This window comes from Pithys albifrons, chromosome 22 (assembly GCF_047495875.1).
Source record: "Pithys albifrons albifrons isolate INPA30051 chromosome 22, PitAlb_v1, whole genome shotgun sequence".
Taxonomy (NCBI): domain Eukaryota; kingdom Metazoa; phylum Chordata; class Aves; order Passeriformes; family Thamnophilidae; genus Pithys; species Pithys albifrons.
In genome coordinates, this window is record NC_092479.1 from 9,498,887 (window position 1) to 9,523,217 (window position 24,331).

The following is a 24,331-nucleotide window of genomic DNA, read 5'->3' on the forward strand; positions in this document are numbered from 1 at the left end:
TCACCTCCTTAGCACAAACAAAGCTGGGAGTGGTGGGATCCAGATGTGACAGCAGCACAGCAGGTTCTGTTGGGGTTCAGGTACCAGGTGGAACACCCCTCTCCATAATGCATTATTTTCCCCTCAATTACTGTCTTTGAATGCTAATTGGGATTGATAATTTTTATTTGTTTTCCTTTACAACCAAATTCCTCCTATTTTGATCTGTATCATTTATACTTGCAGGCCATTATCTCAGTCTCATTACAGCCTTTTAGCATTTGAGTGAAAATATTGTACAGAACCCAGAAGTTAGGCTTAAAATGTCTGTGATGATAACTATAATTGTTATGATAAAATTAAAAACAATAGAAATAACTGGGATGAGCTCAGGAAGTTGTACCAAGTGAGACTGGAACCAGCACAATGATGTTTGCTCTTTATTTTTTTGACTCTTTACATAGTAAACAGTTTTTGCAGTGCTATTTTAATGAAGGGGAAAGTTGCTGGGTATGGCCTGGGTAGGGACATAATAAAAAAATTTGGATTCTTCTCTCCGTTGAGATTTTAATTAATCACTACATAAACTCAGCAATGCACGTGTAATTTTCAGGAGCTTAAAATACTCCAACAGTGCTGGAGGAGGAGGAGGTGCTAAGTGGTGCCAAGTTCCTGAATGAAAATTACTCTCACCGCCTCTGGTTTTGGAGCCAGATCGATGTTAATTAATCCTTGCCTCACACGTTATGTTCTCCAACCTCACCACTGTCGGCAAAAGCAGATGGAGGTTCCCAAAGCGCCTCTGAAATTCCCAGCCAAGTGCTCTCCTCAGTGACAATGCCAATTTGTCATGAGTGAAATGTTTGATAAAATTCTGTCATTTGTAAAAGAGGAGTTTTCCTTGAAAAGAAAACCAGGAGGAAAAAAGAAATCAGTTCTGTTTTAAAACATCTCTTCACTCTGTTATCTTTATTTTGCAAAGATGGGGATGAAGAAGGGTGTTTCCATGGGCATGGAGGAGAGGTGTTAGTAAGTTTTCCTGGAATTAAGTGGCGTTTTGCTGCCGACTTCATATGAGGTCTCTGGATTTTTATGTTTCTGGTGGGTTTTGTGGACAACTTCTGCTCCAGGTCAAATGTGGCTCTGCAAGAACCAGGTACCATCTGAAGGTACATGGATGCATCACTGACCTACTGCAGAGATTATTCTGGCTGGGCTGAGGTTATTCAGCAGTTGCTGCAGGTGTTGGTGCCTCCAGGGCAGTGATGTACAGCTCATCCATATGCTCGAGCTGTATTTAATCAGCCACCAGCTACTATTATGTGTTGCAGAGAGGATGGTTCCCTTTGGAGTCACAATGCTGAAGTTGAAGTGGTTTTTAATAGAATCACAGAATCATTCAAGTTGGAAAAGACCTCTAAGCTCATCAAGTCCAACCATTGCCCCAGCACTGCCAAGGCCCCCACTAAACCATGTCCCCAAGTGCCACATCTACATGTCTGTTAAATCCCTCCAGGGACAGTGACTGCACCACGGCTGGGCAGCATGTTCCAGGGCTTGACAACTTATTGACCTCAACTTGACTCTCTGTTGTCAGTCTCTGGTGGCCCCTGCCCTAACCCTAACCCCCCCCATTGGGGATGATGGTTGGGATTTTCAGACTGATCTTGAAGGAGTTGGGACATTTTTTGTCTGTGACCACCTGTAGCTGGCTTGCTTTAGAGCCATAACCCTGGTGAGACCTCCAAGCCTGGGAAGCTGGAGATGGGACATATGATGCAAGTTTGTCCTCCTGTGGAGGCTGTCCAGTTCGGATCAGCCTGCAGAGACCTTCTGGTCTAGGCCTGGGTGGGAAGGGTCCCTCCTGCCCCTGCAGAGGACTCTTGGCCTAGGGATGGTTGAAGGAGGCCAGTCAGTTTGGAATGAAGGGCCAGGCCACCTGCACTGACACCGGCAGCTGGCAGCAGCCAGGATCCACGGGAAGTGACTCCCTGGTCTTGACTTCCTCCTAGATAAGGGCCAGCAACCAGCTCTGGCCACACAGTAATGGCTTGATCCAGAGCAAGGAGAGGACACCCAGACCCCAACCCCAATTTAACTGCAGCAAAAGGCCAACCCATGCCCTGACACAGGGACACACAATGTACCTGGAGCTTGGCAGCACCACACAAACCTGGCCGAGCCATGTGCCGTCTTTTACATAACCAGAACCATTTTTCCTCGTGCCTTTCAAAGGGATTGTTAATCACATAGGACGGGGCAGGGGAATCCCTGCGTGCAACATCGCTGGCTCAAAGAGCAGCAGTACTGCTCTATCTCGACACCTGTGGCCGCATGGACGGGTGCTCTGGGTGTGGCTAACGCTGCTGGGCCACCATTACTCAGCAGTAGTCGGGACACAAGCCCAGCCCAGCATTCCCACATACTCCCCAGGCTCCTCTGCCGGGGAGGAGGCTCCAAGGAGCTGCCCTGGGGGAGCTTGGGGCTTGTGCAATGCCCATGACGTGGAGAACCTCTTCCCTTTTCTTTGGTTTAGGGCATTGCAACTCAGCACCTTCCTGTTGCCGTGGCAGGTCACAGCACACCACGGCACGCGGGATCCTTTGGCTGGGATTACGTGCAGAGCGGGATTAAAGCCACAGGTGCTCGCACAGCCGGCGGTGACTCCGACCAGGGCGGCGCTCCCGCGGCATGCGGAGCCGAGGTCGGCACGGGCGCGCAGTGACTTGATCCCCGGGAGAGGCGAGTTGTGCAAACAGGGAGCGATGGGAGGTGACGCAGAGCTTTCCTGGGATTCCAGGAGCCGAGGTAGGTGATGACAGGGGCCGGGGCGACGGGGCCATCGCATTCTTGGCAGAGGTGCCCCAGCCTGCATGGCAGTGCCAGCCTGTTGCAATGAGGACCAGGGCTTGTTGCACAACAAAACTAGCTCCCTTACCCTTCCAAAGCCGCTGGTAAGGAAGCAGAAGAAGAGAGAGGGGGCAATGTCTGGAAGCACAGCGTGGGGCTTGGAGGGTCACAGGTTGGGTGACGACTTGGTTTATTGACCCAGGTGCAAGAGGAAACTGGCTGTATCCCTTCCCAGCTGTGGCGCATCTTTCATGGTTACAGTGTCTCCCACTTCCCAAAAATGTCAAAGCCCATGGACATGGGGTGTGCCTCAGTTTCCCCATGCCTGAGATGCTGCTGCTGTAGGGTGGGCGAGCTGAGGTTTGCAGTGTCTTGTGGAGGCTTTGCATGCCATGAACTGTTGTAAAATGGAATATAAGGATTTTTATTATCTTGGATTGTGTTTTCTGATCTTTGTGTAAGAATTGCCCTCCTGGGCAGAGCGAGAGGTGTGTGCCAGCAGTGTGCCAGGCCTGCCTGTAAAGTACCCACGGGCCACTGGCTTTGGGGCAGTGTTGACAACAGCAAAGAGACAGGCACAAATTCATAAATCTAAAGTGCTTCTTCTCAGTTCTTCATCTCTGTTGGGTGAATGACTTTTAAAAAGTGGGTCTGATGTGGAGGGCTTGGAAACAGGCAGTGCAGGCAGTGGGGTAAAGGCAGGTAACAGTGCAACATGGACCGTAGAGAGCAAAAATATTTCTATGAGGAAAAATTTCTTTACTGAAAGAGTGGTTAAGCATTGGAAGAGACTCCCCAGGGAAGTAGTGGAGCCACCATCCCCGAAGTGTTCAAAAAGCAAGCAGATGTGGCATTTCGAGATATGGTTTAGTTGGCATGGTATTTGGTTGAAGGATGGGCTTGATCTTGGAAGTCTTTTCCAACCTTCATGATTGTATGAAAAAGCCACATGAGTCTGCTAGGTTTCACAGAGTTTGGTTGTTACGGTATATTTTTATGTGGCTTTTATTACAAAAAGCAGGTGGTCACTGCTTTCTTGCCTGCTTTTTCTGTGCCCCACATCCCACCTGCCTGGATAAAATAAATAATATAAGTAACAACTGCATTGTGAGCAGTAACATTGCACGCATTTGCCTTGCAAGGTCGAGCCTGGCCCGGGCTGTGCCGGCACCGCGGCCCCCTCGCCGTGTGTTTCCCGCCTCCTGCCTCAGCTTCCCGTCCCTTCCTCCCTCACTCCCCTTGCTGCCGGCGCTGGCCGAGCATCGCGATCAGCAGTCGCGACGGTGCCGCTGGGACGCGGCGGGCGCTCCGGTCTGTTGGTGACAGCGGCGGGAGCGATGGATGATTCCAGCTGGGAATCATTTCCGCCGCCGGCCGGCCCCGGGTTCCTGCGCAGCGCGGGGCTCCGGGAGAGCCCTCCGCTGCGTCGGGGCCCCGTCCCGCACACCTCCAGCTGCGCGGGGGCAAAGCCACTCCTCCGGACCGTGAGATCCAGCCCTGGAAGGGCGGCCGGCGAGGGGTCAAATTCCCGGCGCAGGTAGCGCTGGCGACACTTCCGCGCAGCGCCGTGTCGAGCCGCGGAGGATCCACCCCGGCCGGGGACACCCGTCCGCGGGGACCCTCGAGCCCGGGGACCCTCGCCATGAAGTCGGAGCAGGAGGAGAGCAAACCGGGGACGTGCCGCTGCGAGCAAGGCTTCGCTTCACGCCCGACCCTTTGTTCCCGCAGCCGGCGAGGGGCGGCCGGGCCCGATGCTCAGGGCAGGGTGCTGTGCCCCTGCTCAGCCCACGCAGGTGAGGGGGGTCCCCGGGGCGTCCTCAGGGCGGGGCCACAGCCCGGCGTGCTCGGCTGCCTCTCGCTTTGTGCTTGGAGCTCGCTGCCTCCGGGTTGAAACAAAGCAGTGCCGGGGAATGTCGGGGCCGCGGGGAGGTGGCGGGGGCTGGCCACGCTGCCCACACGCCCGAGGCAGGCGAGGGGCAGGGACGGGGGGCTCTGTGTGTGCCCCCGTGGCCGTGGGGAGGGGCGGGGGCCTCCCAGTGCCCCGTTGTCCATTTTGTCTCGTGGAGAAGACAGCGCGAGCCGAGAACGGGCAGGGGGCTTCCAGCCTGCTCCGGAGGCTGCTGCGGGGGTCGTAGCCCACCAGCCGGTGCTTTTATGTGGTGTGTGCTTCTGGAATCCTTCACAACACCAGCCTGGCCCCGAACCCCGCTGCCCGCCCCTCCGCCCGCGTGCACAGGGTCTTATTTACTTACATTCCCGGTGAGCCACCCGTCAGCGTGTGGCCTGGGAAGTCGAGAAAGCAGGAGTCTGTGTTGTGGAAATCTTTATTTTGGGGTGGAGAGTGCCAGGAACCGGGGGCAGCTTCGCAGGCAGGTGGGCCCTGCACCACCCGCCCCATCCATAGGAGCTCTAATTGATGGTACTTGGTTGGGACTCATGGCCGGGCACGCTGTCCTGGAGTCATGACCACGAAAGCACCGAGGCCAACCTGTTGTCTAAATCAGGAGGTGCTCAGAAATGGTGCTTTGCAAGAATTTGCTCCTGCTGGATGGAAGCTTTAACCCAAAATTGTTAAGGAGTGTCTCTACCTGTTGTTCAGGTGTGACAGCTCACTTGCAGCATCGTGGCAGCAAGAAGCAGAGGGTGGTATTAAAAGCTTCTTTAAGAGTAAAAGATAAATGTGTGGAGACAGAATTCACTTTTTTAGCCCAAGAAGCTTTGCTGTGAGCCCTGCTGCCCACCCAGGAGGGAGCACTGGCAGCCAACAGCTCCTCTGAAGCCATAGAGCACCTCAGTGCTGCAGGAGATGCTGTACCCAGGGATGCACCTCGGATGCACAGCAGCAGGACTGGGCTGAAGTGGTGATGGTCAAATTTCAGGCCCTTGTGCTTATTCCCTCATCTTTTTAACCTTTTTTTAGGGGGAGGACTAGGTAGCCACTGTAATTCCTGACCACCCAGGGGAGGAGGCATTTCCTCACATGGACAAACCCCATCACTCATTCCAACCCCTTCCAAATCAGCTGCCAGCAGGCAGCAATGAAATTAATGTAAATTTAAACATTCCCAGACTAATTGATGAGAACTACTATTTCTGCCAAAATAATTGACTGTTAATTATATTTCAGTTGATAGCATTAAACTTCCATGACACTGTTGGATTCTGCTTCCTTCATGCTTCGACCACCGATTGGTGTTAAAATCCAACACAAATCAGACTTTTGGGAGTTTTTTTAACTGTGGTGAACACCTCCTGACAGTGTTTGGGGCTGAAATTTCCAGTCCTGTTCCTGCAAATCCCATCTTGGACTCCTCTCGGCAGCAGGTCCACTCTCCATGCAGCAGCAAAGCTTTTTACTGGGATTGGAACAGGCATTACTTTTAAGACATCCATTTAAAAGCCTTTTCTTCCATGTAACTCAGCTGACCCGATTGCTGTACACATATTTCTGCCTTCGGAGGGGACATATTAAAAATGGATGCAGTACAAATGACAAGGCTCGTGTTGGTGAATTACTATCTGAGGAAAGCTGCATTTTGTGCTGCCTATGTGAGTTTGCCAGCAAGGTGGTGTTTGCTTTGCTGGGTGCAAATCAAGGGAGTACTTTTACTCATGATAAATATACATGTACATACACCTCTGTCCTGGAACAGGAAACAGAAGGGTCATAACATTATTAGAAGAAATAAGGATTCAAGACTAAGGATGAATAAAATTTGTATTTTAAAGAGCATCTCATCACCTGATTGTTAAGTAGCTCCCCAGCTTGGGACTCCCCTCTTGCAAAAGTGCAGAAAGCTGGAGAGGGTCTTCTGACAAGGGCCTGGAGTGACAGGACAAGGGGGAATGGCTTCCCACTCCCAGAGGGCAGGGTTAGATGGGATATTGGGAAGAAATTCTTCCCTGTGAGGGTGGTGAAGCCCTGGCACAGGTTGCCCAGAGAAGCTGTGGCTGCCCCATCCCTGGAAGTGTTCAAGGCCAGGTTGGATGGGACTTGGAGCAACCTGGTCTAGTAGAAGGTGTCTTTTTCTGTGGAGAGAGTGTAACAAGATGGTCTTTAAGGTCCCTTCCAAACAAAAGCATTCTAGGATTCTATTACATTGGTAGCAGCCCTGGGAGGGAGTTAGAAAGAGGAATTTTCCCTTCAAACCTTGGGTGCATGGATTGTACTTTTGAATTATATATATAAAGATAGCTAGCTAGCTAGCTAGACAGATGTCTTGAAAACTGATTTGGCTTTACCATATATATAATAATAATATATGTATAGCAAATATAACTATATATTGCAAAGCATAATCAATTTTTGTACGGATGTCTATGTCTCAAATGATATATATAAAAAAGCAGTAATTTTGCATATCTGGGTGATCCCAAGTTCAGTAATTCAGGTTCTCCATAGACTTTGGCTTGCAGTGGATGGCTTGGGGAGAATGGTGCCACATCCTCCTGTCCAGATTGCATCTACAGCTTCCCATAGATCTTGGGATTTTAATCCTTCAGCAGTTTCTACTGGGACTGGGAGCTGAGCACTAAGATGGGAATGAAATTCCCTTGTTGTCTGCTTTGGAGGATGAATGCTTTTGGGTTTTTTCACTATTTTGTGACTGGGACCAGAAGTGAACAGTGTAGTTTTGGGGGACTGCACTGTAGAGTATGTTATAGTCAGGAGTTTTGGGGGCCAAGGACCCCTCTGGGATTCCCTGCTGCAGAATTCCGCCCCCCTGGACTGCTGGTTCTTGGTCTTGTTTCCCCTCCGCTTCCCAGAGGGGTCCTTGCCATGTAGAGGGAGGTTTCTTGGATCCCACCAAAATGCTGCAATTTGCAGGAATCCATCAGAATCAATGGCCTCTGTTCAAGTGCTCTGCCTCGTCCTCCTCTGCTGGTTACTTTTTTCCTGGGAATAGCCCTCTGTGTCTCCTGGATGAAGTGGCATGTTAGGAAGGGTGGAAATGAGTTATCAGTGGGGGAAAAAACCGAGCAATTTATTACAGCCAGGGCTGTTTTGTGGGGTTACATGGGGTGTTGTGTGTTTCAGGAACCCACTGTGAGTGGGTTACACAGTAAATATTCCACCATGTGTGAGCCCCTCACATCCTCTCTGGGTTCCCAGAGGCTGGAGGGGACATTTCTGCCATCCCTGGGAGCCTGTTGGCCTTGTGCGCCTCTTGTTCTTGCTTTTTGCATGGATTTCAGGGAAGCGCTTTGAGCTGCACCAAACCCCCTGGCCCAGAGCTCGACTGTTCCTCATTAATGATTTTATTGCTGAATAATTTACAGAATGAGGCCTTGCCAGTTTTCATTCGGGAAGCATTTCAAGTATGTGAACCAGATTTTATGCCTTCCTGGCGCAGCTGCTGGGAGGGAGGGCGGTGGGGGAGCCGCCTCTCCCTGTCCTGCCACCAGCGTCACCTCCCAGCCTTGTTCTGTGAGCAGTGCTGGAAACAGCCAGCACATGTGGGGAGGGACTCAAGCAAGAATACAGGGAAAAATCCCCATATTCTATGCCCAGCTGGTGTTCCCCAGGCTGGTTTCTGCACAGGGGCACTGGGGAAAGGACCCAACCGCAATAGCTTGGACAGGGGGTGTTTGTTTTTCATTTTTATTTCATTTTTCTGGTAACTGTGACATGTGGGCTGAGTGGGTCGTTTTATTCTCCCAGTGTCCATGGACACGATGCAAACCTGAGAGGATGTGGATGTCCCATGCCTGGAAGTGTTCAAGGCCAGGTTGGATGGAGCTTGGAGCAAGCTGGTCTGGTGGAAGGTGTCCGTGCCCATGGCAGGGGGTTGAAACTGGTTGATCTTGAAGGCCCCTTTCCAACCCAAACCATTCCATGATTTTACGAAATCAATAAGTCTCTTTGAGATGAATAAGGGCTTTTCTCTGCCTGTTTCTAAAGGGGAGGGAAAGCAAACCAAACTCTGGTGGAGGATTGCAGTGGTGCATGCATAGCTCCAGAGTGTTTTGTGGGATGAGGGCAATGGGTTCAAGTTGAAATGGCAGAAAAGCGCTTTATTACACCAAACAGTGGATGTGACTTCAGGGAAGGAGATGTCTGGAGCTTTCCTCCAGCTCCTGTTGTGGAGGGGATCCGGACTGGGATCTGCCACCAGGCTCCTGAAATGCAGCTGCTCGGAGGAATGAGCAGTCACTGCTGTAAATCTGCAAAATTCAGGATTCAGGTCTGCAGGTGGAAGCATCGTCTTTCCTTTTCCTGTCTCGGGGTGGTTTTGTTGGATTTTGTTGAGTGTGCCCTGTGAGCACATGGGTGGCTGGAGGCAGAGCTGAGGTATATAGGACTTCGTGGAGCTCAGGAGGCTCTGTTGGATCCTGGCCATATGAGCACCCAGTCAGTAAGTGGTTTATATGGGAAAATGCTTCTTGGTTTATTCTTACTATTACATATTAACATTTGTTTTTAATTTTTTAATGCAAAAGCAGCACCCAGTGGAGATTTTCCCCTCTCCTGATGCCTTTCCATTTCATCCCTCATCCTCCTCCCCTGTCCCCAGAGTAATGCAGGGTTTGGGCTGTGCAAAGCAACTTTACCAGTGGGGAGGAGTCACCCCAGCAGTAGTTCCCTGGGGTTCGAGTTTCCAGCAGGGGTGCAGGTCTGTGCCAGGAGCCCTCACTCACTTCCTTGCATTGTGTCTCCTCTTCCTCCAGCGCTGCTGCGGGAGGAGGTGTCCCAGCTGCAGGAGGAGGTCCACCTGCTCCGGCAAATGAAGGAAATGCTTACGAAGGACCTGGAGGAGACGCACGGCAGCAAGTCCCCAGAGGTGCTCTCGGCCACCGAGCTGAAGGTGCAGCTGGCGCAGAAGGAGCAGGAGCTGGCACGTGCCAAGGAGGCTCTCCAGGGTAAGGGCTGTGACTCTCTCTTCTCCTGCACCTCTCCCTGGCACCCTGAACTTTCAGAAAGTTGATTAATGAGGGAAGGAAAAGCCATCCTTTTCATTTGGGCTATGCAGAGTGTGTTCACTATGTGCACGTGGCAGGGGGTTTGGTCTCACTGGGACCCCCTGATTTCCTGCCCTGGCGAGGGGTGGTGTGAAGCTGGGAGGGACCGTGGTGCAGCAGTGGGCTTGGAAATGGGATGTGGGGTCTGTTGGCAGCATTGCAGAGGAATTCCTCCACAGCCGTAGAGTAAAGCCAGGGCAGCAGCTGAAATACAGCTGGAGGTGGAGGTGGGTTGGACTTGAGTGCCTTGGACTTGTTAGGAGGGAAGCAGTGAGTTTCCTGGTGACTGCAATTTTCCTTCTTCCATATGGAGTTACCTCCAGGTGACGTGCAGGGTCCCCTCTTTCCGTCGTGCCTGCATTTGGTTGTTTCTGTGGCACTCGGAGCCATGCTCTCCCTCCCTTCCTCATCAGCACAGCAAGCCCCAGGACTGGGATATGCAGAGCAAAATGCAACATCGCAGCTTTTCCACCACACAAATGAGCTGACGATAAATCCGTGCAGGATGATTTGTTAGCTGGAGCCGGGGGATGATCCTGAGCAGGGAAAGCTCTCACGCGTCAAACTTTGGCAGCACCGCAGCTCTAAATATCATCTCAAATCCCCAACATACCGAGTATAACTTGCACTTGTCAGCTCGTGTTTGTGGATTATGTGGAGAAGCTGTCAGAAGTTTTCAGGCTCAAAGGCTGAGCAGCACGTGGGGAGCTCTGGGGCCACCACGTCTCCCCCTGTCTGGGATGCTGAGATGCTCAGAGGGGCAGGGAATTGGGCTGAGTCAGTACTTTGGGAAGGGATTTCAGAAAGTTTTATGTGATCACTCTCTGATTTACAAAAACATCCCTACATATCAGTAACGGCCGAAATACCTTCAAAATCCTGCCTCCCCTGATGCCACCAGTGCAGCCTCCAGCAGCAGGAAATGCTCTGGGTTTGTAGAACTGTATTTGGAGGTGAAAAGCCTTAAGTAGGGAATATTTGCTTTGTGGACAGGGAGGTGGAAGTGCTGGTAAGTGCAAAATGCTAAAAAGCAGAGCTATTATAATACTATGTGCAAAAAGAAAAAAGAGTAAGAAGTCATCTAAGAAGCTGTGGTGAGGTCATACAAGCTTCTGTGAAGCAGAAAAAATGAATTTGTCGTGCAAATTGCAAGTATGTAAGGAATATAATGTTTCTAGTTTTATTGGGCTTTTATGTGCCACTATTGGAGCCACTGGGGCTGATTTTTCAGGACTTCTCTGCAGGTGTGGTGACTAGGAAGAGGGAATCTCAGTTGACACTTGGAAAGGCACATAACATGAAGCCTTTTTCAATTGATGCTTCTTCCCTTCTCTGTAATGTTGGGAAGCTTTTGAATCATTTGGAAAGGCTGGCTGGGCTGGATCTGAGCTGGAGGCGCTGGGCAGCAGAACAGGCTTGGCACTGTGACTGAGATGGATAATGTGAAAATGGGATCAGCAGTTGGAGAGGAAAAAAAAGTCCTTTTTCCTTTCCATGAAAAATTGTCCATAAAGAAACTTAGCCAAAAGGAGAGGAAAACTGGCCCCTGGTTACTGGTTCTGCGTGGATAAACGTATCTGCTGATGGACACACTGGGGAAGTGATGGCTTTGTGTTAAGGAACTGCAGGGTAAAAGCAGAGCCAGGAGCACAACGAAATTTGGCTGCACTGTCCTGTAGTTCAGGGATCTGTTCTGCAGACAGAAAGCATCTCCCAAGAGCAGCTCCCTCATTGCAGCCTGCAACCCTGCCTCCTTGCATCTCTGCCTCCCTGCACAGCCCTGTGCCTGCAGCATTCCACAATCTACATTGGGTCCTGTGAAATGTCATTAGCACATCAGTTATATGAAAAGTTGTCATTGTAGCTGGCCCCAAGCCTGGAAGTGCAATGCAGCTGGTTCAGATGGATCTGGGCTCACCAGGCTGTGCTGTGGAGGGAAGTGGAGAGGGTTTGCCAGTGGGGTTTTGCTTTGCGGGGCTCCAGCACCTTTTAGGAACCTTTATTTTGCATGGCTGCACAGGGTTTTCTTTGCGATGGTCTGGGTGAAGGGTGGGTTCGTTGTCCCCCTTTGAAGGTGCACTTCCAGCCATTTCCAGCAGCATTTGGCACAGGGATAGAGATGATAGGCCTGTGCAGCATCTTCCCTTTGCCATGCAGACAAGCCCTTGCTGCGGAGGGAGAGAGCAGGGATCTGGCCCACTCCAGTTCTGCAGGAGTAACTAGACCAATTTCTGTATCCCTGGCAGCATGTGCTTTATGCATCGTTATTCCACTTTTTCCTGGGCTAATTCCAGCTCTTTCACTTTAATCAATTAACATCCAGTTAGAATTCCATAGTACTACATCCTATCGCCCTCTCCACCTTTGACAGCACTGGGACTCTGACTCGTGCTTCCCAGCATCAATGCAGTCATTATTTCCCCAGCCCTGGCCGGAAATGTATGGATGTGGCCTGGACTTCTGATATAAAAATCCCCAAAGGGAGAAGTTGCAGACAACTTTATTACTGCTGGTCCTGCGGTGGGCAGGGATGGTGCCCGAGCACCTGGGGGACTCAAGGAGCCTGTTGCTCAGGTAACATCCATGAGTATGTGGGCTAATGGCAAAAAAAAACATTTCTGGGAAGGTTTATCCCGTATGCTGGAGCTTGCCTGCAGGATTATCACATGGAGAGCAAACCTGGTTTCTGTTTCCTTTTTGAATGCCAAGGTGGAAACCTTGGGCTGCCTTTCCCTGCTGCTCAGGAAGGTATGAACCAGCTTTATGTCAGGTCCACAAATGGGTTGTAGCCCGGTCCCCTCCCTCCCAAACATGCAGCTTGGAGCTGTGAGCCTCCCAGGAATGGTGTTAGGGCTGGAAAAAACCTCCTGGAGAAGCTCACAGCACCATCAAGTTGCTGCAGTGGTGGAGTGGGTAGCAGAGAAATGGACACATGGGTGTCCCAGAAGATGAATATCCTGGTGGATGGATATCTCAGAGGATGGATGTTCTGGCAGATGGATGTTCCAGCCGTGGACTCAGAGAAGCCCTTTCCACCATGAGGACATGGAGCTCTGTACAGAAAACCTGTTGTTCACATTTGAAGACACACCTTGAATCTTCAGAAGTCATTCATCACCTTGTTAGCTGTTGGGGTCAAGTTTGGAAAGCCCTTGACCTTGTAGTAGGGCGTTTCCAGGTAAATTTCCCACAAGGTGAAATGCCTGGCCTAACTTTTTCCTGAAATCTGACTTTAAACTCTAATTTCCTGCCTGCTCTGTACCTCTTCACCCTCAGGAGTGAGTGCTGGCTCTGCCTGACACCACATAACATTGACATCTTCAGCATCAAGATCTTCTGATGATGACAGCCATGGCTGGGGAGCCAACACACCGATTTAATCACAAAGCCAGGAACAGCTCTGAGATCCCTCTGCAGAGCTGACTGATTTTATGGGTTAGTCATGGTGACAATACTGAATTTCATGGTTGGGAGGGAGAAACAGGAGAAATTAAGTAGATCTTAATGGGACAGGATGGGTTTATGCATTCCTGTTGCATGGGGCATCACTGAGGCTTTTGAGTGGTGCTCCCTGAGGATGCCCTTCCCTGCATCAGAAAATCAGTGTATGATTCAATAAGTCATAAACAGAGCTGTGATTCTGTTCCTGGCATGAAAATTCACATTGTGTGGGGTGAGAGAAGGACTTGGAAGTGGATGGGGAGTCATGGGAAGCTGTTCTTTGGAGTGTCAGAGGTGGGCTGCATCTACTGCCATCACCCTGATGTGTGCTTGGGCTCTGCCGCCTCAGCCTGGTAACATGAAACTGAGCAGAGGTGATGTTTATATGGTTCAAACAGTAGTTTTCCATCTGATACCACATTATCAAGGTAATGAAACTAATCATTATCCAAATGTCCTCTAAGGAAAACTCATCTTGATGGTGTGGTCTTCACCACCTCATAGAACCAGGAGCTGGATTTCAGTGATCTTTGTGGGTCCCTTCCAACTCAGGATATTCTATAATTGATACTCCCTTAATTTGATGATACTGATTTCAAAGGTGAGGTGTGGTATTTATAGCAGCCTCTGTCCTGGGGGTAGATGCCTGATTTTAGGGTGCAGGAGCTAAATTCCCAGCTGGAAATTGTTGGATGGTGAGGCCAGACTGGGGCCATGTGGTGGTACCGCCTTCAGTGGTGGCATCACTGGGTGGTTCTAGATGTTCTGATGCCCCAGGGAAGGCCGTGCCTCTCCTGTGGAGTGGTTGGATTTTGACTCATCACATAGAGCTGGAAATAAAAGGCACTGAGGGGATGGATTTTTAGTTGTTTTGACCGGAGGAGGAGCCCAGCATAAAGCTGGTCCCATTATGTCTCCATGTCTGTCATCCTTTTTCTCAGTGGACTGGTGCTCAAGGGATGGATCATGTGGCATGAGCTGGAAGCTCAAATAAGGTAGGGTGACCTTTTGCAGGTGGGGATGGGGAAATGGTCATGACTACTGAGGGGTTCACTCTGCTGTTCCCAACCCGTTTCTGCCATCTCTTGCTGCCCAAGGCTGGGGCTGAGCTGCAGAGTCCAGGGAAGACTGGTAGGTCTCCCCTCTCCTTCTGCCACGTGCTGTAGGTGGGAGGGAAAGATAAGTAATGCAAATAAGAGAAGTACTTTCCACTCATGGTCTGGGTTTAAGATTTCTTGTTTCTTGTGTTATGAACAGGTCAGAGGTTTGGTGAGAGCCCATGGCACCGATGAACTAGGGGAGAGTTTATTTGGATACTCATGGTGGGGTTGGGATATAGAAAGCAGGCACTGGATCATCAGGTAAAAGCAAAAGGCCATTTCACCTCCTTGGATGGCCCAGATAGCCAGTGAAAGTCGGCTTTATTCCTCCTTGGCTGACCCTGCTGTCACGTCATGGATTGCAAAGGCTGGTTTTCTCTGGCCGAGTAATTAACTGGGCTTGTTTGCTAAGGAGGACTTAAGCTGCTGCAGCAAGTGGGGTTTGATCCAGGAGCTCCTGGCAGCCCTCACGGGTCACTTCTGCCTCACTTGTTATTTTTCTACTGCCTTTTTCAATTAATTTCCTATTCATTTGGTTCAGAATGAAGTTCTCAAATGGTGAGAAATCTTTAAGCTTAGGAGCTAATTGGTTTTGGAGGAGGGAGAGTAATAGAGGGAAGGAAAAAAAGAGTGTTAATTTTAGCAAATCTCTCAAATATGAACTGAAACAAATTGTAAGCTGTCCTTTTGAGTTAACAAAAAAAAAATCTGCTCTTGCAATACCCAAAGTTTATAATCCTCTTGCAGTGCTGATGGATTGGCATAAGTATTGGTAAATATTAGTAAATTGATATATATTCAACCTTGGAAGATAGTTACTCTTCTCCTAATAGTACTTGTGAGCATCTTTATTTTTTTTATTGGTGAGTAATGAAGTGTTTTCTGTAAATCTTTAAAGGCCCTGAATGCTGCCACTAATTAAAGGAATTTGTATGCTATAGAGGACTCACTATTTAATTAAAATTCATTAGAAGTCTATTGTCACCTCCAGCATTGGAGAGTGGCAAATGTGACTTAAACTTTTATAAGAGCCTCTCATTATCCTTGAGGAAATTAAATACATGTATATATGTGTCTGTGGGGTCTGGATCTCACCTCAGTATGGCTCGGTCAACTTAGCATTAATTTTTCTTCTTCAGGAAGTTTTTAGTTTCGGTGCAGGAACTGGGCAGCAAAAGGTTGCAGTTGAGTACACACAGGCGGCAGGAAAGGGCTTTTTCACTTAAGTGTGGTTGTGATTGTTTTTAGAAGATTTCTGTAGTGATTTCCTAAGCTGGGAAAAATATTAGGGGAAGTCCTGGTGTCAGAAGAGGTTGAGTTGTCCCAGGAGAAGCTGTGCTCGCAGAAGCGAGTGAAGAAGCCTCCCAGGAGCTGCCTGTTACGGGACAGCGTGAATTTTTGCGGCATTTCCTACCTGGTTTGCTGTTTTTCTGTTTTGATTTACCTTCAATGCTTAATGGTGGAATAGTAGGTCTGAAGAGTTTAATCTCTTGGGTTTTAACCAATAAAAATCTGTTGTGCCAAATATCTCCCTCTTCTTCCACTATTTAGTCTGATTTTTTTCACCGTCTTTTTATCCTCTGACCTGCAAGCTCTCTCCCTTCCTCATGGCTTCATCCTGAGCACTTTATCCTCAGCACACACTTACAGTAAAAAAGTAGATAAAACCCGTGCACAGAAAGAAGTTCCTACCTGAGTAAATCTCTCCTCAAGCCAGTGGTTGTGACAAGCTGGGGTGAGATTCAGGAGGTGCACAGAGCTGGGTGAGTGGGTGGGGCTGCTTTTATTTTGAGGGCTATGCCAGTACGTTTCAGGGCTGGGTGATCGCTGTTATCAGGTCATTCTGCCTGAGGATGCCCGAGGCCTGCAGTGCAGGTCTGATAACGATGCTTTCCCTGCTTGCACACAGGTGGAGATGACTTACTGAGGGTTCCCAGCCAGAGGAGGGTGGGAGCAGAACACCCCTGTGCTGGGAGAAGGCAGAGGCACAAAGTCAAGGGTGCCAAAGGAGCGTGAAGCAAATTAATGCCCTTTGAAGCACGACATGGTCACAGTTTCCTTGTATTTCTGGTACATTGTTTTTGTCCCACATGTGCCTCACCAGGAGAGGCACGTTATGGTGTAGTTTAAGCCTGCAGATGAAGTAAGTGACTCATTACAGGGGCTAGAAAACACGGTGTGGACTGAAATACCATGGATTTCTGTAATCTTAATGGAAAAAGATCACATATGTGCATGGAGACGGGTCCTACTCATGATGCTGCATCATCTTCTAGTGGCTTTTGTAGTACAGGCAGCTCCTGGGGCTTTGGAGTTGTTTTTTCTGGGGGGCTCGAGGGGGTTTAGGATATTTTTTTAATATAGAGGAACAACTTGCAAGACTCATCTGATTCCAGTGAGTGCAGGGAGCATTGGAGGGGTTTCATACCATCCCGCTCCCTTGGGAACAGCACTTCCTCAGGGTGGAAAAGCATGAATGTATAATGAAAAGCAGTATTTGTATTCTGATTCCTAAGCTGGCTATTACTTTGTTGGGAGGGGGTCTATCTATGCCACAGGGCATTTTTGCAGTGCTGCCAGGGACCAAGTTCAAGGCTGGGTAAAGCGTTAATGTACAGAAAGGACTGAAATTCCTTGTCCTACATCAGGTTTCTGTTATTCTCCCTGGATTACCATCACTGTCCCGGTGTCCATGGTCAGCTAGCATCCCTCATTGGTCACTGAGAGAGGGAAAACAGGAAGGTTTTGGGCTGCTGAAACCCCACATCACATCCCATGGTGCTCCTTCTCTTTCCCTTCATCCCAGCCCAGAGGGTGATTGAGCTGGAAGGGGATGCTTGGGGAGCTGTGCCCTGGGCTCGTGGGACCACTGCTGGAATCCGTCTTGCTGCTAAAAATAAGCAGGCTGTGGTTTATTTATCCTGGAAAGGGAGCAGCAGGTTTTCCTGTGCCGCGCCCTGAGGCTGAGGCAGCAGTTTTGCTCCCGTATCTCCTGGGCCAGAGGGCTGAGCTGCCTCTTGGAGAGTGGGTGATGATGAGGAGCCATGGTGGCGATGTGATGGCCATTTCAGGCGTGCAGCGGTTGGGGCGATTGAATCGTCTTCTCCCAGCCTAGCCCCTGGGATCATAATTTCTGTACTTTTTCCTTGAAATATAAAAGATAGAGAAGCAAGGGACTGCTCTGCCTTCTGTGTTCGATCCATCCTCTCTCCCACAGCCATGAAAGCTGACCGCAAGCGCTTGAAGGGAGAGAAAACAGACCTGGTAAGCCAGATGCAGCAGCTGTACGCCACGCTGGAGAGCCGTGAGGAGCAGCTCCGTGACTTCATCCGTAACTACGAGCAGCACAGGAAAGTGAGTGTGGGAGCCCAACACTGCAGTCTTGTGGCATGGGAGGCTGGCAGCAGGTTGAGTGTGAAACCTGGTTTGTAATCATACAAAATCCCAGTAAAGCCTCGGCTGGACTCTTGCTGGGGTTGGGATGAACCACAGCAGGTTAACCCTGTGAGTGGCTCAGTTCATTAGAGCACGGTGGTAATAATGCCAACGTTGGGGGTTTCATCTGCACATGAGCTTAAGAGTTAGACTCGGTGATCCTTGTGGGTCCCTTCCAACTCAGAATATTCTGTGATTCTGTGAAATAATAGAGGGAATCTAGACAGACATGGGAAATTCCATGTAATTTTAACCAGGTGCACAGAGAGCATTGCTTTTTGGGGAACAGGCTGCATCCTGGTGCTCCACAAAAAGGAATGCCATCCCTGCCAGCACGGTGCTCATGACATCCAGAGGCACCACTCATGGCTGGGTGGTCCCTGAGAAGGTCATTGCAGAGGGGTTTTTAGTAGCACATGGATTTTCCCTTCCTGATGGTCACCCCATATCCTGGCAGGAGAGTGAGGATGCAGTGAAAGCCCTGGCAAAAGAGAAGGACCTCCTGGAGCGGGAGAAGTGGGAGCTGCGGCGACAAGCCAAGGAGGCAACAGAGCATGCCAGTGCCCTCCGCTCCCAGCTCGACCTGAAAGACAACCGCATGAAGGAGCTGGAGGCTGAGCTGGCCATGGTGAGCTGGACAACTGATACAAATCTCAGTGGCTGCTGCAGTTGTTGCAGTATTGCAATACTTGGGGGGGGTGGGGAGGGAAATTCCATTGCTAAAAAGAAGTTTGGCCTCACCTTGAGTCCTGTGGGCAGCTTTGGGCACCACAATATCAAAAAGACATTAAGCTATTAGAGAGTGTCCAAAGGAGGGCCGTGAGGATGGGGAAGTGTTTGGAGGGAAGCCTCATGAGGGACAGCTGGGGTCACTTCATTTGTTCAGCCTGGAGAAGCACAGACTGAGGGGAGACCTCATTGTGGTCTCCAACATCCTCCTGAGGGGCAGTGGAGTGTGGCAGGTACTGATCTCTTCAGCCTTGTGACCATTGACAGGACTTGAGGAAACAGCATGAAGCTGAGTCAGGGAGGTTTAGACTGGGTGTCAGAAAAAGGTTTTTCATTCAGAGGGTGGCTGAGCACTGGAACAGGCTCCTCAGGGAAGTAAGTGATCACAACAGTAGGACTGTCTTGAGTCAAGAAGTGTTTGGACAACACTCTCCAGCACATGATGGGATTGTTGGCGTGTCCTGCACAAGGCCAGAAGTTGGATTCTGATGGATCCCTTCCAACTCAGCATATTCTATGATTCTGTGATCCTTAGCACAGGGAGCAGCACAATTTGGGTATTATTTGCCCGCAGGAGGGTGAATTTAGTGCAACGTATTGCTGCTTGTTCTGCTGCTTCAGGAGATGTTCCTATGGTTTTCCTGCTCCATCACCATCACCTTGGTGTCCTCCCCCAGGCCAAACAATCCCTGGCCACGCTCACCAAGGACGTCCCGAAGCGCCATTCCTTGGCCATGCCAGGCGAGACGGTGCTGAATGGGAACCAGGAATGGGTGATGCAGGCTGACCTCCCACTGACGGCCGCCATCCGGCAGAGCCAACAGACCCTCTACCACTCGCACCCCCAGCACTCAGCGGATCGGCAAGGTGGGCACCCCCTCAGTCAGGGCACAGGCCAGTTCTTATTGCCAAATCCCATTATGGGGAGATAAAATGGGTAATCCCCCCCCGCCCCCCGCCAGTAGTTTTTTAGAGGCTTTGCCAGGCTTGTGGGTGTGATTTTAACTCTCTGTGCCCCCCCTGCCTTCCAGCAGTCCGAGTGAGTCCCTGCCATTCCCGGCAGCCGTCCGTCATCTCCGACGCCTCCGCGGCCGAGGGCGACCGGTCGTCCACACCAAGTGACATCAACTCCCCCCGGCATCGAACACACTCGCTCTGCAACGTAAGGCTCTGTGTGGTGGGGGGCTTGTTGCCCCAGAGGTGGACTGTGGGGATTCTGGGTGTCCTCTGCTCCCAAAACAGCTTTGAGTTTGGGCTGTGTGTCAGCTTTGCTGACCTGGAAAACAGCTTTCTGGGGTTTTATCTAAGCCCCACCACAATTCAGCTGCCCAAACAAGCCACTTTTTGGCATGGAGGAAGTAGGTCTTGGGCTGGGCTGGGGCTGATCCAATGAATTTGTCTCTTTCTGCCACAGGGGGACAGTCCTGGACCGGTACAGAAGAACTTGCACAACCCAATTGTACAGGTAGGGCACAAATCCTCTCAAATCCTGCTCATGAGAACCTCTCCTGTGCTAGAAAGTACTTGTGGAGGGCTCAGAGGCACCAGTTTTGGATCTTTAAAAAAAGGAATTGAAGTCATCCTGAATTGTGAGTCTTTGATATCTGAGATTCCCATAATTTGCCCCAAAATCCACGTAATCCCTTAGGCATTTGCTGTGCTCAGGGCCCTTTAGGGTCTTGATTTTTGTAAGGCACAGCCAAAGCAGATTATTCTTCTGTTTTTGACCCTAAACCACTAGGGTATTTTTTCAAGCCGTGAACAGACCCTTACTCTGACCTGTTCCTGAAGCTGAATCAGTTGTATTAACAAGGCAAAATACCAGAAAGGGGGGCGGGGTCCAAGTTTGCTTCAAATTCCACCACATAAATTTCAGGAATATTATTTTGTTTTGGTCCAGGACCTTAACATTGCTTTGGACCTGGATGCAAATATTTTTGGGGATTTGAATACAAATACTTTTCAGGACCTGGCCTCAAATATTTTTTGCAACCTGGACCCAAATATTATTGTTTGGCACTGGGACAATGTGGTCCATCATTGCTCATGTTAGTGGGTGGAGAGGAGTGAAGAAACAGCTGGATATCCAAACCTGTGTCATCTCCTCCCACAGTCTCTAGAGGACCTGGAAGACCAAAAACGGAAAAAGAAGAAAGAGAAGATGGGCTTTGGCTCCATCTCCAGGGTGTTTGCTCGGGGAAAGCAGCGCAAGTCCCTTGACCCAGGTCTCTTCGACGGGACAGCCCCTGACTACTACATAGAGGAGGACGCAGACTGGTGACCCCCTGTGCTGGGCGGGTGCTGATGTACATACCCCCCACCTGTGGACTCGTTACCTGTTGTCTTGAGAGCGATGCAGCTGTGTCGTAACTTGAGTTTTTCCCCTTTTTTTTCCATGTTTTTTTTTTCCATCCTGGTAACTCCTTTGTTGTCGTTTCAGTTTGTCGGTTTGGGTTTTTTGGGGTTTTTGTCTTGATTATGGAGGGGTTTTTTTCCTCTTCTTTTTTTGACAAAACTTGAAACTTGAAGGACTGCTGTGTCTCTGTAAATACCAGAAATATTGTGCACTTTGTGCTTGTGACGTCTCTTGTCTGAAACCCACTATTTTCCGGAGTCCAGCCCGTGGAATGTTCTCACCTGGGGATGAAGGACCTGCCCAGCTGAGGGAAAACACGCAAAAACAACAACAACAACAACAAAATCTTCATCGCTGTGATGTCTGGCTGACGACCCGGGCTGGTTGTAATGCCTGCCGGTCTGGAAATAAGTGTTTTAACGTTCCTTTTTAGTTGTTTTAATTTATTTGCACAAACCCAGAGGAGCTATTCTAACTAAATTATTGCAAAAGTTTTGGGATTTTATATTTTTCCATGTCAGTTGGGATGGGGCAGGAGGAGGAAGGGGGTATTTGTACTGTATTGTCCTGGGAATCTGCTGTTGGGGAGGGCGGGCTGGGGGATGGTGGAGCCGTGGATCCCCCATCCTGGGCTCCCTCAGTGCCCCAGGAGCACTTAATGCCTTGGAAAACGCAAACCTAAATATGTGCTGGGAAATCAGACAGGGGGAAGCTGGTGGGAGCTTTACCCACTGGTTTTCCCTACTTTTGAGGGGCTCACCCTTTGCTTCAAGTAAAATTTAGGGGGCTCTGGTGTGAGCTGGGAACAGGGGAAAGAGGATAGATATCCTGAGATATCCCACATCCCAAGATGTTTCCCAGACAGGGCTGGCCACCCCGCTCCCATTTGGGGTGTGACCGCTGTCAAGGAGGAGGGCTGGGGAAATTGGTACGAATTCCTGCCAGGGAGGTTTTTCTGGCTCTGGGGTGATTTTGAAGCACAGGTGGAGCTTGTGCTTCCAAAACTCCCTTGGAAATACCCCAAACACCCCCCCGGCACGGCGGCCCCTTCCCCTCTCCACTAACACACGCCATGCTCTGCTTATGCCAAGATAAGTACCTTATGCTTTAATGCTTATGACATAATTTTAGTCTCTTAAAAATGTATTAAGATTTATTTAATGAACTATAATAGTGTATTATTTTTCTTAATTGTGATGCGCGCACCCTGGTTGAAAAAAAAAGGGATATTTTGTCTTAAATTACTGATGCCCTTGTGCTGTGTATTCCTGCTCATGGGATGATGCAGAGAGGCCATGAGAGGAGGGTGACAGAGGGACCAGACCCCCAGGCTCTCCTGGAGTGGCAGGACAGGCTTTGCTCCATGGCATTTTTTCTCTGAAGAGAAGCATTTTTATATATTTTGTTGTTTTGGGGGCTTTTTTGTTTGTTGTTTTTTTTTTTCATTCTCCTTGCGTTTTTACAATTTAAACTCTAAACCAGAACAGATGAGCAATCTCCTTGTTACTGAATAGTTTCCTTTGCATTTCAGCTTTTTTGTAAATTCTAAAAATTACTAAGAAGACGATTTATTTAAGAGAACTTCACTAAATAGCATATGAATTATGGGTAACATTAGATTTAACTTTGCCCCCTGTGAGGGGAAGAATCCGTGAAGGCATGGATGCAAATATAAAATTATAAAAGATCTAAATAAAGCTTATTTTAAAGTACAGATGAACTCTGCGTGGTTTAATTGCTTGGCAGGTGGAGAGCCTGAGCTGGTGTTGCCATCGGGGTGCAGGATTCCCACCTGAATTCAGGGCCTCCAAGGGGATGGGGAGATGCAGAAGGCTGGACCAGCTCTTCCCAGGACCAGCTGCCAGGCAGGTACTTGAATCCAGATGCAGCGATGCTGGTAGGAGGCTGGGATAGTCTGCATCCCTATTAAAAAGGGGGTTTCGAGGGTTTAAGTTAGGTAAAGATTTGGGAGTGTGGGTGAACAGCCAGATGCCCCCCTCAGATACAGGATAACAAAGAAAAGCAGAAGGGATGGAGAAAAAAGAAAATGTGCTCTAACTTTTATGAATGGATAAATCATTGTTACTAATTTACAGATTGATAAATTGTTATAATAATAACTATTATATAACTACACATAACTATAGTTGTAACAATAACTATAAATAATAATAATTATTATTGCTGTTATTATTTGAATGACATTGATCACTTGCAGGACTGTGCCTAGACTTCCAGAGGAGCCTGACACCATTTTGGAGTTGATGGCTGTTTGCAGAAACAAAGACAACCTGCAATGATTTTTTTTCTTTTTTGAGCCCATAATGATGGTGCATATAAAAGAGATGTACCTTTTCGTCTGTATTTTTCAACAGAAAAGCCTTCTGGGTTTAGGAGCAGCTGCAGGGCAGGTAAAAGCCACCATAGTCTGAAATATGGAGAGAGTTGCAGCAAAATAAATTAGGAAAAACTCAAGCCAGCTGGCTCTCCAGCAGCTGGAATCCAGTGTTAATGGGAATTAAATGTGGCATTAAAGGGTGACTGCTGAGCACGGCAGACATGAGCTGGACACAGACTGAGGTGGGATTTGCTGTGCTTGGAGCAGTTCCCTACAAATATCTGGTGTCAACCGTGTGGGGTGCGATTGCTCATCCATCCCATCTGTGGTTTTAAAAGCTATGGGTGCCCTTTGGGAGCTTGGAATGTGGCAGAGCTGTGGGTGTCACACCAGTTCCTGGTAAGGCTTCTGCTGCTCACCAGTTCTGTCCCTGTGCTGTGGGGACCGTGCTGGACACTGGGCAGGGGGACAAGAGTGTCACCTCCTAGCCCAGTGCCACACCCCATGGCAAGCAAAGGGGACCTCATTCCTTATGTCTGGGAGTGATGTCCTGGCCTGAGGAGGGGTATTGTATTTTCCTGGCAGTGGAGGCTGCAGGAGCCCATCCCTGCTGCATGGCTCCTGCCTCCCTCAGTCAGCTGCCTCCCTGTTGGTCAGCCTCATGCCTGCTGCATCCTCCTCACATGTCAGCCTCATCCCCACTGCATCCTGGCTTCATCCCCTCAGTCAACCTCATCCCTGCCATGTCCCCATTGTGCTGGATGCTGTGCTGCTGCCGCCACGTGAGCAGTCCTGAGTTTCTATGACCCATGTCTGTTTATTTTAGGTGTGACTTGCCATATTTATGCACTTTGCATCAAGCACATTGTTGTGCAGGTGCTCACAGTGAGGACTTGAGACTGAGAAAGAAAAATATCCCAGTGCCATGTCAGGATATGGGGTGTTATGTTGAGGGGATGGCTGGGTTACCCTGCAGAGGGGGCAGCCCAGGACTCCAGTACCCCTTTACTGGTGTGTGAACCAGCCATGCTGGTCCTGGCACCATCTCTGGGGGATGTTACAACCAAAGCCATGTTTACCTGCCATGCCACAGCTGGGCACTGGTGGGTAACCTGAGACTCAGAGGTTGAGAGGTCAGAGCAG

At 49.5% G+C, this 24,331-nt stretch overlaps 1 protein-coding gene across 6 annotated transcripts in view; it reads left to right on the forward strand.

Annotated features, from left to right (window-relative positions):
• LOC139681914 (kazrin-like) overlaps positions 1-22,564 on the forward strand; it is a 160,315-nt gene extending 137,751 nt beyond the window's left edge. For 3 of the 6 annotated variants that reach the window (XM_071575697.1, XM_071575699.1, XM_071575700.1), the window contains 7 exons: positions 9,499-9,690; positions 17,548-17,684; positions 18,223-18,393; positions 19,172-19,361; positions 19,526-19,656; positions 19,909-19,959; positions 20,608-22,564. In XM_071575697.1, the coding sequence (XP_071431798.1) occupies positions 9,499-9,690; positions 17,548-17,684; positions 18,223-18,393; positions 19,172-19,361; positions 19,526-19,656; positions 19,909-19,959; positions 20,608-20,775 (1,040 nt within the window). In that variant the 3' untranslated portion in view covers positions 20,776-22,564. Of the gene's footprint in view, positions 1-2,700; positions 2,788-4,410; positions 4,623-9,498; positions 9,691-17,547; positions 17,685-18,222; positions 18,394-19,171; positions 19,362-19,525; positions 19,657-19,908; positions 19,960-20,607 lie in introns of those variants that run through there. The other 3 variants (XM_071575702.1, XM_071575701.1, XM_071575698.1) reach the window with 3 other exon arrangements.
• The last annotated feature ends 1,767 nt before the right edge of the window (positions 22,565-24,331 follow it).